General features: G+C 50.9%; 1 protein-coding gene and 1 non-coding gene across 10 annotated transcripts in view; one reads left to right on the plus strand and one right to left on the minus strand.

The window, feature by feature from the left end:
- Positions 1-4,791, minus strand: part of Ttc13 (tetratricopeptide repeat domain 13) — a 56,068-nt gene extending 51,277 nt beyond the window's left edge. For 5 of the 9 annotated variants that reach the window (XM_047520334.1, XM_047520333.1, XM_047520330.1 and 2 more), the window contains exon 1: positions 4,225-4,789. In XM_047520334.1, the coding sequence (XP_047376290.1) occupies positions 4,225-4,705 (481 nt within the window). In that variant the 5' untranslated portion in view covers positions 4,706-4,789. Of the gene's footprint in view, positions 1-4,224 lie in introns of all 9 variants that reach the window. The other 4 variants (XM_047520328.1, XM_047520331.1, XM_047520327.1 and 1 more) reach the window with 3 other exon arrangements.
- A 2,410-nt stretch (positions 4,792-7,201) lies between these two features.
- Positions 7,202-7,275, plus strand: Trnav-uac (transfer RNA valine (anticodon UAC)). The gene has a single exon. It is a non-coding gene; the product is annotated as a tRNA-Val (tRNA).
- Positions 7,276-13,202: the final 5,927 nt, after the last annotated feature.

Here is a 13,202-nt window from a genome sequence, read left to right on the forward strand (position 1 = left end):
GCGAACCTTAGTTTGGACGATCACTAAGTGCTCTTTTTCCACAAAGAAACAGGAAGATAAAATGATCCCAATTCTGGGTCATTTATTTCAAAAGACTAAAGAAAACTACCTGAGGTCATAAATGAATCACTTAAACTGAGTGAGGTATTAAACATGGACCGTGCTAGGATCACCAATGGATGGAGTGGCTATTAGAAAAGCACCACGAAAGTATCAAATATGACTGTCACTGACCAGCAGCCAGTAGTTTGTCAACAGCAAGAAAGCACATAAACCCCTGTCCTTATCACTACATTTTCAAAGGCAGAGAAAACACAAGAAGTTCTGAAACCACCAGAAGTGCACCGTTTGATCCATTCAGAGGCATCTGGGCCTGCCTGAAAAGCACGCAGACATTCAACGCAGGACTCGTGCCACCCTGAGGGAGGCCGCTCAGCTTCGGCAGGAGGAGAGCACAGGTCACACTCGGTCTAGGTCTGAATTACCAGACCACAGCATCAGGGGTCAGTCTGCCAGAGCGAGGCTGCCTCTCACAACGGCTTTCCCTGGCGACCTCCTCCTGGCCCTGCTGCGTCCCTCAAGGCCTGCCCAGGGCTCCAGACAGGAACCAGCCAAGCCACCAAAGCCTCTAATCTGAGCAGCAGCGGCTGGCAAGGACGCAACCTTCCAGGGAAAATAGATCACTCTAGTGCCACAGTTCAAACACTGGGACCAGCAGGGCACCCTTAGGTACAAGTCAAACCAGAACTCTAGAAGGCATTTAAGAAGACAGCTTTCGTGGGCTGGGTTGTGGCTCAGTGGCACAGCGCTTGCCTAGCATGTGTGAGGCACTGGGTTCGACTCTCAGCACCACATGTAAATAGATAAATAAATAAATAAATAAATAAAATAAAGGTCTGCGAATAACTAAAAACTATTTTAAAAAGAAGACAACTTCTAACAAATAAAGAGTGCATGATTTCATCATGAATGTGAATTAAGAAACCACATGAAGCTGGGGAGCAGCTGTGGGAGAGTGCTGGCCTCGGCTGCCTGAGGCCCTGGACTCAATCCCAGTACGTAGCCAACAGCAGATCACACCAGGCAAACACCACTGAGGCCGTGAACCAGCCTGGGCAGCTGGGGCTCCGCTTCTCATGGTGCGACCTCTCTCGTCTCCAAGATGTACCTGGAAACCAGAGCGGTGAGGACTGGGTAGAAACTCCTGCTCATTATCTCCTTTCACAACTATAAATTAAAAATAGGGACGAAGAAATAAGGAAAAAGGAAGATTTATTTAAAAAGTATATACAAGATAGTACTTTTTTTTTTTTTTTTTAAAAAGACCAAGATTATTTTCTCCACAGGAAAATAAAGAGGGGAGATGATAAGTTAGTGGTTATACATGGCTCAGGGGTACAGCACTTGCCTAGCTTGCATGAGGTACCTGGGTTTGATTCTCAGCATACAAATAAATGAATAAAACAAAGGTTCATTGACAACTAACAAATAAATAAATAAATAAATAAATAAAGGAAATGAACACCAAAGAGTGCTAGGTGAGACTCAGGCCCAGACACGTGGCACCTTGCCACTGCACAGTGGCCTGAGGCCAGCCATTCTGGGCCCCAGGATTCCACTGCCAGGACACCTCCAGACTAGTGGCTCCCACCACCAGTTGCTCTGCATCTGTGATCACTGGGGTGCTGCCCAGGGACTGCACAGTCTATCATGAGAAGGTGAGCAAACCCTGACCCAGTGGACTTCATTCAGCCGCTGGCACCTGAGGACCAGCTGTGCTGCCAGGTCTGCCCTCCATCCAGGTGCTGGCTCCCCATGGACAGGGCTTGTGGCTGGACAAACACAATAAGGGAAGATGACTGCTGATGATTTTGAAGAACCACTCAGTGCTGGATTCTGACACTTATCCAGATCATTGTCGATCATACGGGGCTCTGCAGACAGACAGCAGCTGCCCCTCAGGCCAGGATGTGCTCAGAGACCCTGAATAATGTGTCCTTGTATCCTAGGACAGAAGACTGGAGCAGGCTTCACAGGATCCAGCTTCCACAGAACAGTCCAGGGTTGGGAAGGAGAAGTGAAAGGCATTTCAGGAGCCTCTACAACAACAGAGAGTATTTATTACAGACCACAGCCAGTAAAGCTGAGGGGACAGCTGGAGTCCCAAGCAGCATGCTGCTGATGCTGGGAGCAACTGGGTGTCCACGCCAGCCGCTGCACCCCAGCACCTGCTGGCAGCTCCTGCATGTTCAGGCCTGCCAGGGGAAGCTGTCTGAAGACCCACTGCACTCAGCTGCAATACAATGTCCCCACTAAGAAAAGGTGCACTTTGTGAGGGAGACACAAAGGAAGTTAAAGCATCTAAATTCATCTTGCTCAGAGCCTGTGTTCCTCCTCATAGGCTGAGAACATGAGGCAATGTCCTCCATATTAAGGGAATGTGGAAGGGCTCCTCCAATTCCCTCATTTGAGAAGCTACATTTGTGATTATCTGGGGGCATCCTAACACAAGTCAGAGTTGGCTCAAACAAGGATTTTTGACTTTTGATTTTTTTTTTTTTTTTTTTTTTTTGGTATCAGGATTGAACTCAGGGGCACTGGACCACTGAGCCACATCCCCAGCCCTATTTTGTATTTTATTTAGAGACAGAGTCTCACTGAGTTGCTTACTTCCTCACTTCTGCTGAGGCTGGCTTTGAACTCCCAAGTCTCCTACCTCAGCCTCCCGAGCCGCTGGGATTGCAGGCTTGCATCCCTGTGCTCAGTTCAAACAAGAATTCTTAAACAGAGGCATAACCCTGATGCTGCAGGATGAAGTGAGCACACAGGCCAGTGCTACCAACCACTTCCTTCAGCCGGTGTGCACCACGATGCAGGAGGTGGGGAAAGCGTGACCAACGACCAACATGCTAGTGAACATAGTGCTGTGTCTTCCTACCTACAACCAACAAGTAGCCAAGACAAAAGCAGGCAGCAGGCTAAGTGGGCTCCTCCTCCTACCAGGGAGACTTTCACTGTGCCCTGGTTTCCCCACCTGAGATGAGAGGCTGCCATTCAAGGAGGCTGCCCCGGCTTTTCTGATAGACTAATACAAGAGGTCAGTAGACCAAGAGCCCTCATGGCAGCATCTGTACACAGCAAGCATGCTGTGACCTCCCTCAGCTGTTCATCATTTGAGGAAAACAAAACCGAACGACAAGGCAGTCTCCACTGATGCACAGTGTGCACAGGGGTGCCCAGATCACAGCAACACTGGTAATGGCCATTCCTTTTCACTGTGCAACACTGGCCCAGTTACCTTAGTTACTAGTATTTATACTGTTAGCAGCCAAGGCCTACCACAAAATAAAAAAATCACACACCCTCAGTGAGAATTCCTCCAGGAAGTCAGATTGTGCCAAAAGGAAATCAGACAACCTGATCTTGACATTGCAATAAAACATAGGTACTGTCTTGCAAGTACAAGTTGCTAAACAACCCTGTGGCGCCTTAAAAGCAACCAGTCAGGTCCTAATGAGTCTGGGAGACCCAGGCCCTTCCCAAGGCAAGCCGTAAGGGAGCCCCACACATAAGGGAAAGAGAAGGGAATCAGGGCTGCAGGGTTAAAAGACGCATCACAGAACTCTGAACAAAAAAAAATGCGCATGTCTACGTTGCGCCCAGAGGCGTCTGGCCAGACACCAGTGGCCGCGGACTTCAATGAATGAACGCGTCCGGCGGCAGGCCAGCCTGCGAGGCCAGGGAGACACCTGGCAGGCCGGGCGGGCTCGGCTTCCGCTCCCTCCCTTCTGTCCGAGATGGAATTCCGAGGGACCCAACCTGACACGGGACAGCCACCCGGCAGGGCAGGCCGCACCACAGGCCCTGCGACCAGGGACGTCCACGTCCACAGTTGCCCTCTCCGCCGCCGCCCGCCTTCTAGCCCCCTCCTCCCCGCCGCCTGCCTTCTAGTCCCCTTACCCCACCGCCCACTTTCTCCCCACCCCACCTCCACCCTCCCCGCCGCCCACCTTCTCCGCACCCGCCGGCCTTCTAGCCCCCCGCGTCCCCCCTCCCCGCCGCCCGCTTTCTAGCCCCCTTCCCCCACCGCCCACTTTCTCCGCACCCCGCCGCCCGCCTTCTCCCGGCCCTCCCCCTCGCCGCCCACCTTCTTTCCCAGCGAAGCCACCTCCACCCCCGCAGCCCAGGGGGCGTCGCCGCCCCGGGGAGGCGCGGCCCACTCACCGCACTCGGCCGTGTACTGGTCCGCCCAGTCCCCGGACTGCGGGCAGCCACCGCCCGCCGGGGCGTCCTGCTGCTGCCGGTGCTGCAGCTCCTGCTTGAGCAGCGACAGCGGCGAGTAGTGCTCGGTGGCCCGCGCGCAGCCCAGCGCCGCCAGCAGCAGCAGCAGCGGCGCCCGAGCCCCCGCGCCGCCCCGGCAGCCGCCGCCGCGGCCGGCAGGTGCCATCTTCGCGCACAGCGCAGGCGCGGCGCGGCGGGCGGGTGGGCGCGGCGCCGCGACCTCGCTCGCCGGGAGTGGTAGTCGCGGGCGCGCGCCCCGGGCCCGCGCATGCGCACGGACACCGCGGACTTCCGGGGCGGTGAGGCGACTTCCGCCCGAGACCGGAAGGGCGCCCGTGGCTATGGGAACAGGCGGGCGCAGCGGGCCGCGGCCGGCCAAGGGCGCGGGGGGCGCCGTCTCAGGCCCCTGCCGGTACCGCTGCATCGAGTGCAACCAGGAGGCGTGGGAGCTGTACCGGGACTACCGCCACGGCGTGCTGAAGATCACCATCTGTGTGAGCGCGGCCGGGCGGCGGGGCGGGGCTGGGCTGCGGGGCCCCGAGGTGTTCCTCTCGAGGGGCGCTGGGGCGCCACTGGGGACCGGCCAGTGCGCTCTGGGCTGGAGCGCTGGCCGCCGCGCTGGCGGGAGGCGGACGGCCACGAAGGCGGGCGGAACCGGGAGCCGCCTTTCCTGGGGTCGCGTCCCATGTCGCGTGGTGGCACGCTTGCCTTCCCCTTGTCAACTCCGAGGTCCTGGAGGCTGCAGACAGTGGCTCCAGGCGATTGTCTAGCGTCTTGGAGGTGTCCGGTCCTCAAAGCGACTGAGAAGGAGAGCTCCTGATGCGCACTGCAGCCACTCGGCACGACTCTTGCCTGGAGGAAGGAATGCAGAAGGAGCAAGAGCTCTGTGCCTCTCCTGCGGGTTCGCTTGCCTGCTTCTGACGGTGGTGCAGAGCCCCAGCATTGCACCTGTGATACTGACCGAAGATGGGGTCAGAGAACTTTTGAAGGACAGGGGCGAGGACCCAGTTAGAAATACGGTAGCATTCACCTTGAAGGGGGGGACGTGCGCTCCACGGGAATAGCACAGGGAGGGGTCTATGAAGTAGCCTTTGTTATGAATCTGGGGTTTTCAACTTTGACTTCTGTTTAATACTGCCTTACTCTTTGCTCAGGTATAGAGCTTAAGAAATATGAACTCCTGCCAGGCAAGGTGGCAAAGCACCTGTAATCCCAGCTCCTCGGGGATGGCAGTGGCAGGAGCAATACAAATTCCAGGCCAGCCTGGACAACTTAGCAAAACTCTCTTTCAAATAAAATGAGGATTGCACCTCAGTGTTATGGCCCCTCTCCAGCATGTGCTAGGTCCTGAGTTCAGTCCCCAGCCCCACAAAATCTTTCATTCATTCATCCATTAAATAATTTCTCATGCCTCTGTTTCATTATGTGGATTTAAGTTTGAGGGAGCGGCACATCTCCCTTGCTGATTGACTTGGTGATTGAACAAACAAGCCTATTTCTTGTAATGACGTGAATGAAGTGGACAAACTCATCAAATTGGAATTAAATCCAATTTTGTGTTGAAGCACAGAGTTAATATTCTTCTAGTGTTTTAGTATGACTAAAAGGCTGTCCCAGTGTGTTTGTATACTGGTTGCTTCTTTCATTTCTATTTCATGTAGCCGGAGTTTGAAAATGTCTCATTTTGTAGCCACCAGTCTTTTTGCAGTGAACTGTGGCACTGACACAGCTTTGTAACTAGCACTACTTCACAAGTCCGTGTTCTGCTGGTATTGAACACGACTACATTGTGTCAGGTGGACCTTCCGGGAAGGCCATGTCCCCGCACATGCTTTGGAAGCCTGGGGAGTGATGATTTGGTGACTTAGGCCCAGGCCACACACCTGTCTTCTCAGAAGCTGAGGAAAGAACAGGACCCTGGCCAAGACTCCTGAGCCAGCAGGCACAAGGAAGCCTGGGTATTCTCCAGCAACACTGTGAGAAATGTGGGAGGAACACGGTCTCTCTGCTACACTACGGACGGCGGAGGGTGTTGGTGGTATGCAGGGACCTGGGCTGGGCAGCCTGGAGTAGGACAGTGGCTGGACACCTTTCTCCAAGTCATGTTTCAGGGACTGCAACACTGGGGCCCTCAGGCCAATGACAACAGTTGATCAGTGAAGGACATTGTAGGGTTGACTTTTAACAATTCCTGTAGATCAAAAGTAGAACTGAAAATAGAATCTTCAGGGGATTAGCCTTTAAATCGAATCTCTTTTAGCTTCCCAGATATGAGGTTAAAATTCATATTTCTAGTATTTCTAGAAGCTTGTAGTCACTTCTGAAGCCACATCTTACATAGATGAACATTTTTATCTGAATGGAAGTATTCCTAAATATGGATATTACCTTATTGGTGTACAAGTCTAAAATAAACTGTCATTTTGAAGTCCATCAAGATTTCAGAATGTATAAATTTGCTTGTTCTAACATAATCTTGTGTTATTTCAGAAATCCTGCCAAAAACCTGTAGACAAATATATCGAGTATGATCCTGTTATCATCTTGATCAATGCTATTTTGTGCAAAGCCCAGGCCTACAGGCATATTCTTTTCAATACCAAAATAAACGTGAGTTGTGGCAGCTTTTTAATGTTACTTGGTGATGCTTGTGTATTTTAAAAGACTAAACAATTTTGAAGAGAATATTGTAAAAAAGATAAAGTCTGACTGGAGACTGGGTCTTTTCTCAACATGCCTGGAACTTTCTAGAAGTAACAGATGTGGATGCACAGTGTGTGAGCTTTGGTCACTGGCAAGATGCCAACAACTAGTTGTGGTGGCCCTTCAGTGGGTTACCTATTGAAACAGACTCACCAATTCTGAACAGAATACAGCCAAACATAGCGAGAATCACACCTAAAAGAAATAGACAGTGGGCTGGGGATATAGCTCAGTTGGTAGAGTGCTTGCCTTACAAGCACAAGGCCCTGGGTTCAATCCCCAGCACCGCAAAAAAAAAAAAAAAGAAATAGACATTAAAAGAAAACTATGAAAAAAAACAATTTGCATAATTTGTTCCATTTTACACTCTGCTGCTAAGGAAATGTATGAGATAAATAACAGCATTACATTGTTAGAGAAGTCCAACTTTATTAAGTATGTTTCAAAACATAAACTAGTATTTTGCATGATAAACACTTTAATAGTTTGAGTAGGGTTGACAGGTAAAATACAGGACACCCAGTACCTTGGAAAGCAGAGAAACAAATGAAAAATTTTTAGTGTAAGTGTGTCCCAAATATTGCATGGAACATACTTGCACAAATTATTTGTTGTGTACGTGAAACCTAAATTTAACTGGGTGGCCTATATTTTTATTTGCTTGATTCAGCAACCCTAAATTTGGACTAAGGTGGATACTAGCAGTGCAGTTCATTTATCCCCACCCCACCCCACAGCTAATTCACCAGGGCATTGATTCTCAGCCTTGGCTGTACATCTAGGATCACCTGGTTGGCCAGTGGGAGGTGAGACTTTCCAAGCTGAGGTCTCCCAGGGCCAAGTCCAGGCACCACCATGTGGTCAGTGCTCCCCAGGGGGTTCATGGCAGCTATGTGCCCCCTGAGAGTCTCAGAGCCAGCTGGGTCGGGATGGATCATGCTGGTTTGCATGCATTCTTTCCTCCTGTACAGAGTAGGGGAGGAGGCTTGATTGATAGGAGAAAAATGGGGGGTGGTTCTTATTGCTTAGTTGTTCCCATTTAGCCAGAATTTCAAACCTTAGGCACTTCCAGCTTATTTTACCTTTTAACTGTTTTCTTTCGATACATTGATATGTGTTCTTCCAGCCCAGAGGCATTTGAAGTTCATATTCAGACCAGCAGTTTCTCATGTGCTGTCATGGACCCTTCAGATTAAATTTATTCTCTTATTGCTATCTGCATCTATATGTGGGTCACATATATTTCTTGTCAAAAATGTAACAAATGGTGAGCTCTTTAAAGCAATGATTCTTATTATGTACATGTTAGGGGTCCCCTAGGAATTGCTACAGAATGTACATGTCTAGGTTTTAGTACCAAAGATTTTGACTTAGGACTGTGGCCTTGACATTTGTAATTTGAAAAATCTCTCTGTGATTCCAATGGCCATTGCTGATTAAGAACCTCTGATTTGCTGAGCACAGTGGCACACACCTATAATCCTAGTTACTTGGGAGTCTGAGGCAGGAGGATTGCAAATTTGAGTCTAGCCTCAGATTATCAAGGCCCTGTTTAAAAAAAAAAAGGCTGGCGGTATATCACAAAAGAACCACTGATTTTCAGAATGGCCACTTAATTGGGCAGTTCTAAATTTGAAATGAACTATAGGGGACAGTCTTCAAAATTACAGCTGTGCCTATTGATACCCGGTACAACTGAGTTCTTTACCTGATTAAGTGGCAGTGTCTTTGACCTTTAGATCCATGGGAAACTCTGCATGTTTTGCTTGCTTTGCGAAGCATACCTGAGGTGGTGGCAGCTTCAAGATTCAACCCAGAACACCGCTCCTGATGACTTGATCAGATATGCCAAGGAGTGGGACTTCTATAGGATGTTTGCCATTGCCTCTTTAGGTAAGGGGACACCCACCTTTCCACTCTTGGGTTTCTTAGTTCTTAACTGTTCTGATGAAAACTAAGATGCAGGCTGGGGCTGGGGCTGAGCAGTGGAGCGCTTGCCTCTCACACGGGAGGCACTGAGTTTGACCCTCAGCACCCCATAAAAACAAATAGTTATTGAGTCCATCTGCAACTAAAAAAAAAAAACTAAGATGCATGCTGGACACAGTGGTGCACACCTGTTACTCCAGTGCTCAAGAAAGAGGCTGAGGCAGCAGGATCACAAATTCAAAGGTAGCCCAGCTCAGTAACTTAGCAAGGCCCTAAGCAACTTAGTGAGACCCTGTCTTAAAATAAAAAAAAAGGGCTGGGAATGTGGCTCAGTGGTTAAGCTTCTCTAGGTTCGATCCTGATAGCAAAAAACAAAACTAAGACACATGGTCTTCATCAGTGGCAAGAGGAGATAGTTAATGCAGCACTTGAGAGTAAATGTTCAGCTCCACCATTAACCTGCTAGGTGAGTTCATAAATCACCTACTTTCTTTTTTATTTGTTAACAAACATGCATAGAAATAGTCATATTTAAATTAAAAAGTTCATAAAATGTTTTGAAACATTAACAAAAGTTATGATTTTAAATTTCTGATTATCTAATTTGAAGATAATGTAAACCTCATCTGTATAAAAAAACAGACTGATAATTACCTGACATTACCCAATGCATTTACCAATCGCTTTATACTAGTGCGTCTGTTTAACAGGACAGCTTGCAACCTGACTGTCTTGTTGCTTAGGGGGATTGGCTGCCCCCCAAACACACTCAAGTTTGGAAAGTTCCTTTCTTCAGCATTTGGATTTGTGACTTGCCCTTGTAGTGTCGGAATTATGTTGTTAATTTCTGTAACCATTTTAATACCAGTTTCTATGACTCTGCTGCTAAGTCCTTCAATTTAAGCTGGGTATAGTGGTATCAACTGTAGTCCCAGCTACTCCTGCAGCTGAGCCCAGGAAATCCAGGCAGCCTGGGCCACGTGGTGAGACCCCATATCAAAACAGAATTTTTGAAATAATAATAATAAATAAATCCCTCAGCTATAAGGAAACCTTATTTTAGTAGTATGAGGTCTCCAGTCTGTTCCAATGTCACATTTCTGGACCTCGTGTCCTCTCTGCCATCATCACTCCTCTGGTGTTCTCATCTTCCTGCTTGGAATTCCCAAGTGCCTGTCTCTAATCCAGACTTTCCTGACCGTAGACTCTGTGCATCTGCCTTCTCAGCACCCTGGAGCCTTCGACCCCACTTCTCAGTACCAATTTATATTTTAGTCAGCTTTTCCATTACTGTGACCAAGAGACATGACAAGAATAATTAGAGGAGAAGTTTATCTTGGGGCTTACTATTTCAGAGGTCGACGTCCATAGACAGCCAGCTCCACTCCTTAGGTGAAGGAGAGCAGCTGGGTACATGGCACCAGGAGGTGGAGAGAGCACAGCTCAACAAGGACAAAACATAAACCCCAAGGCACAACCCGAGGGACCCACCTCCACCAAACACACCCTACCTGCTTTCAGTTACCACCAAGTTAGTCCTTCTTGGGATCGATTCACTGATTGGCTTAAGGCTCTCGTAACCCAATCATTTCACCCTCAAGCTTGCTTTTTTTACCCATGAGCTTTTGGGCAACACCACATACTAAACCATAACACGACTTTAATAGGACACGTGTTCCAGGAAAGCCTGATTCTGGAGATGATGGGGAAAACAGAATGAAGGACAGACCACTCAGAACGTAGGTGGCTACGCAGAAGGTTGAGTCCTTCCCACAACAGCAGCACAGTCGAATCCCTGTTGGGTAGGGACTGAACAGATGGCATAGTCCCCTGACCCTGGGATGCCAGGGCAGCTACTAATCTGGACTCTGTCTTTCCAAGAATATTTTCTGGAGTATAAGGAATTACACTCAGAAATATTATTAAAATGAGTAAGGGAAGTCTTTGAGGTACAGAATATTCCAAGTCATGTCATGACCAGTGGAAGAGCGGACCAGAAGAGTGCTGCCCAGCCGTGCCTCCCTGGGCAGTGCCAAGCCTCAGACCGGCAGCCTGCCTTGGCCCTTGACCCCCTCTGGAGGTCCTGCGCCCCAGCTTGCTGAAACAGGTCCTGCTGTGGCAGCCTTCGCAGACGCGGCCATCACAGTCCTCATGGGGTTACTGTTCTTCAGGGGACAATGACAGGTGTGGGCAAAGTGTCGACATGCACTTGTCAGCTCGTGCCAGACAAGTTAGACACGAAGGCCAGTCTTGCTTGCTTTAAGACGAGGGGAAACAGCCTCTGGAATTGTTGAGACATCCCGTGTGAATCAGGGGACAAGGTGTGTTTTGGAGTCGAGGTTTGCTTGTGTTAGTGGATGTGGTTTGGATGGAGACATACGTGTTTTCATTTCCCCTTTCCTCCCAGAACAAACTGCCTTTTTTATTGGCATTTTTACTTTCCTGTGGGCAGAAGGACCCAGGACAGCAAAGAGAAAGCCCCACTTTATGCTGTTGCTTAAAGCACTGCTGCTGTCAAGCTACGGGAAGCTCCTGCTGATCCCAGCCGTCATCTGGGAGCACGACTACACCCCCCTGTGCCTCAAGCTCATTAAAGTGTTCGTGCTCACGTCAAACTTCCAGGCCGTCAGAGGTAAGCGGTGCGTGCCTCCTCCGCCTCCCACCCACGAGGAAGCTTGGCGCCGTGGTCCTGGGCCGCAGCAGCCAGCGCTCAGGCTGTGCACTGACCGGCGTGTGTCCTCTGCCTCTCCCTGTCCTTCTCTGTTGGGAATGAGTTCACAGAACTGTGAGGGCTGAGTGGCGTGGCCAGAGGTAATCAGGCAGCTCCCGCTCCTGGTGTGCCTGGTGTGCATTCTTCACTCGCCATGTTACCTGTTCCCTGAGGCCATCACCATCACGCTGTCCTCTCGCAGATGTGACCCTGGGACTGTGGTTCTCTTCTGTGACTCTCTTTGGAACCCCAGAGCCTGCTTTTTATTTTTCCCTGAATGTTGAAGGGACTGCCTCTCGGCTCGAATGCTGGGTTTGGTAAACCCAGGTTTGCAGATGGAAATGCCAGAGAGGGAAACAAGTAGAGAATAAAAACGCACACACACCCTCAGCACATCCTTGCCCCACGGCTCCCGCCCTCAGAGGTCACACCCCAGTGTCCCTGAAGCCCCTGAGAGCTTGTTGGCGCCTCTTCTTTCCAGTGGCTCTGAGCATCAGCCGAAAGCTGTCCCTGCTGGCCGTCCTGAGTGGCTTGCTGCTGGAGAGCACCACGGTGTGCCTCTTCCAGAGGCTGGAGTGGGGCGTGGGCAGCGACTGCGCCATCTACAAGCCCCAGGACTTCTGAGGTATGGGAGCTCCGGCTCACTGTTGAGACCCGGCCTCAGCCCAGGCCACTGCGCCTCGGTGGCACCTCGCGTCTCCAGCCCGTTGCCTCCGGGCTTCACTGGGTCCCATTTGTCCCCCCACAGCAGCACCTCTGCGTGCGTTACCTCGGGTCCTGCCCTGGGGGAGCAGGGCCTGCCTAGAGCTCAGGCGGCAGTGCCTGCTGCGGCTCTCCCTACCCTTTCCAGCCAGTCTCCTCCTCCCTCCTGCTCTCTGCTTTCTTTCTCAACTTTCCGCTACTTCTGGCCTGCTTCGCCGCTGTTCCCTCGCACCTGGAGCCCGCAGGCCGCTGCCGAGCAGTGCTGTTGGGCCCTGGACATCTCCCAGCCTCCTGCCCTCTAGTGTGCTGCCTCGCGGAGGCTCTCTGGGTGAGCTCACCATCTGCTTCTGCACAGGCTACTCCTCTGTCTCCGTGGTGACCTCCAGGACCTCTCACTGGACGACCTGACCCCTGCCATGCAGTCCCATGCACGCCGGCCTCCCTTGGCTGAGGACTGAGCTGTGCAGAGCCTGAGCTCTGCACCCAGAGTGCCTTCGGCCTTCACGCTCTGCCTGGGTGCTTGTCTGGCAGTGGTAGTTCCCTCCCTCCACGCTAGGAGGTGGCGTCCTGGGGAACAGGCCATGTCCATGCTGCACCTCTGGAAGTCGAGGCTGTGCTGTGTCCATTTGTCCCGCCTCGCTCACCCTCTTCCTTCAGGTTGCTGCAGCTTCAGCTGCCCTTCTCCTCCGTGGGGGATCTGTTCCTCTGCCCGCGACCTGGGTACAGCAGTCGGCCGGAGCCTGCTTCCTGCCCCTGCTCACGGCTCTCCTCTATAAAACGTACTTTCTCAGGCGCCAGGAACCCCTTGACTCCAGAGCCTGAGACAGAAGACTGTAAGTTTGAGGCCAGCCTCAAAAATTCAGAGACCCTGTCTCAA

The sequence above is a fragment of the Sciurus carolinensis genome, chromosome 12 (assembly GCF_902686445.1).
Source record: "Sciurus carolinensis chromosome 12, mSciCar1.2, whole genome shotgun sequence".
In the NCBI taxonomy this organism is placed as follows: Eukaryota; Metazoa; Chordata; class Mammalia; order Rodentia; family Sciuridae; genus Sciurus; species Sciurus carolinensis.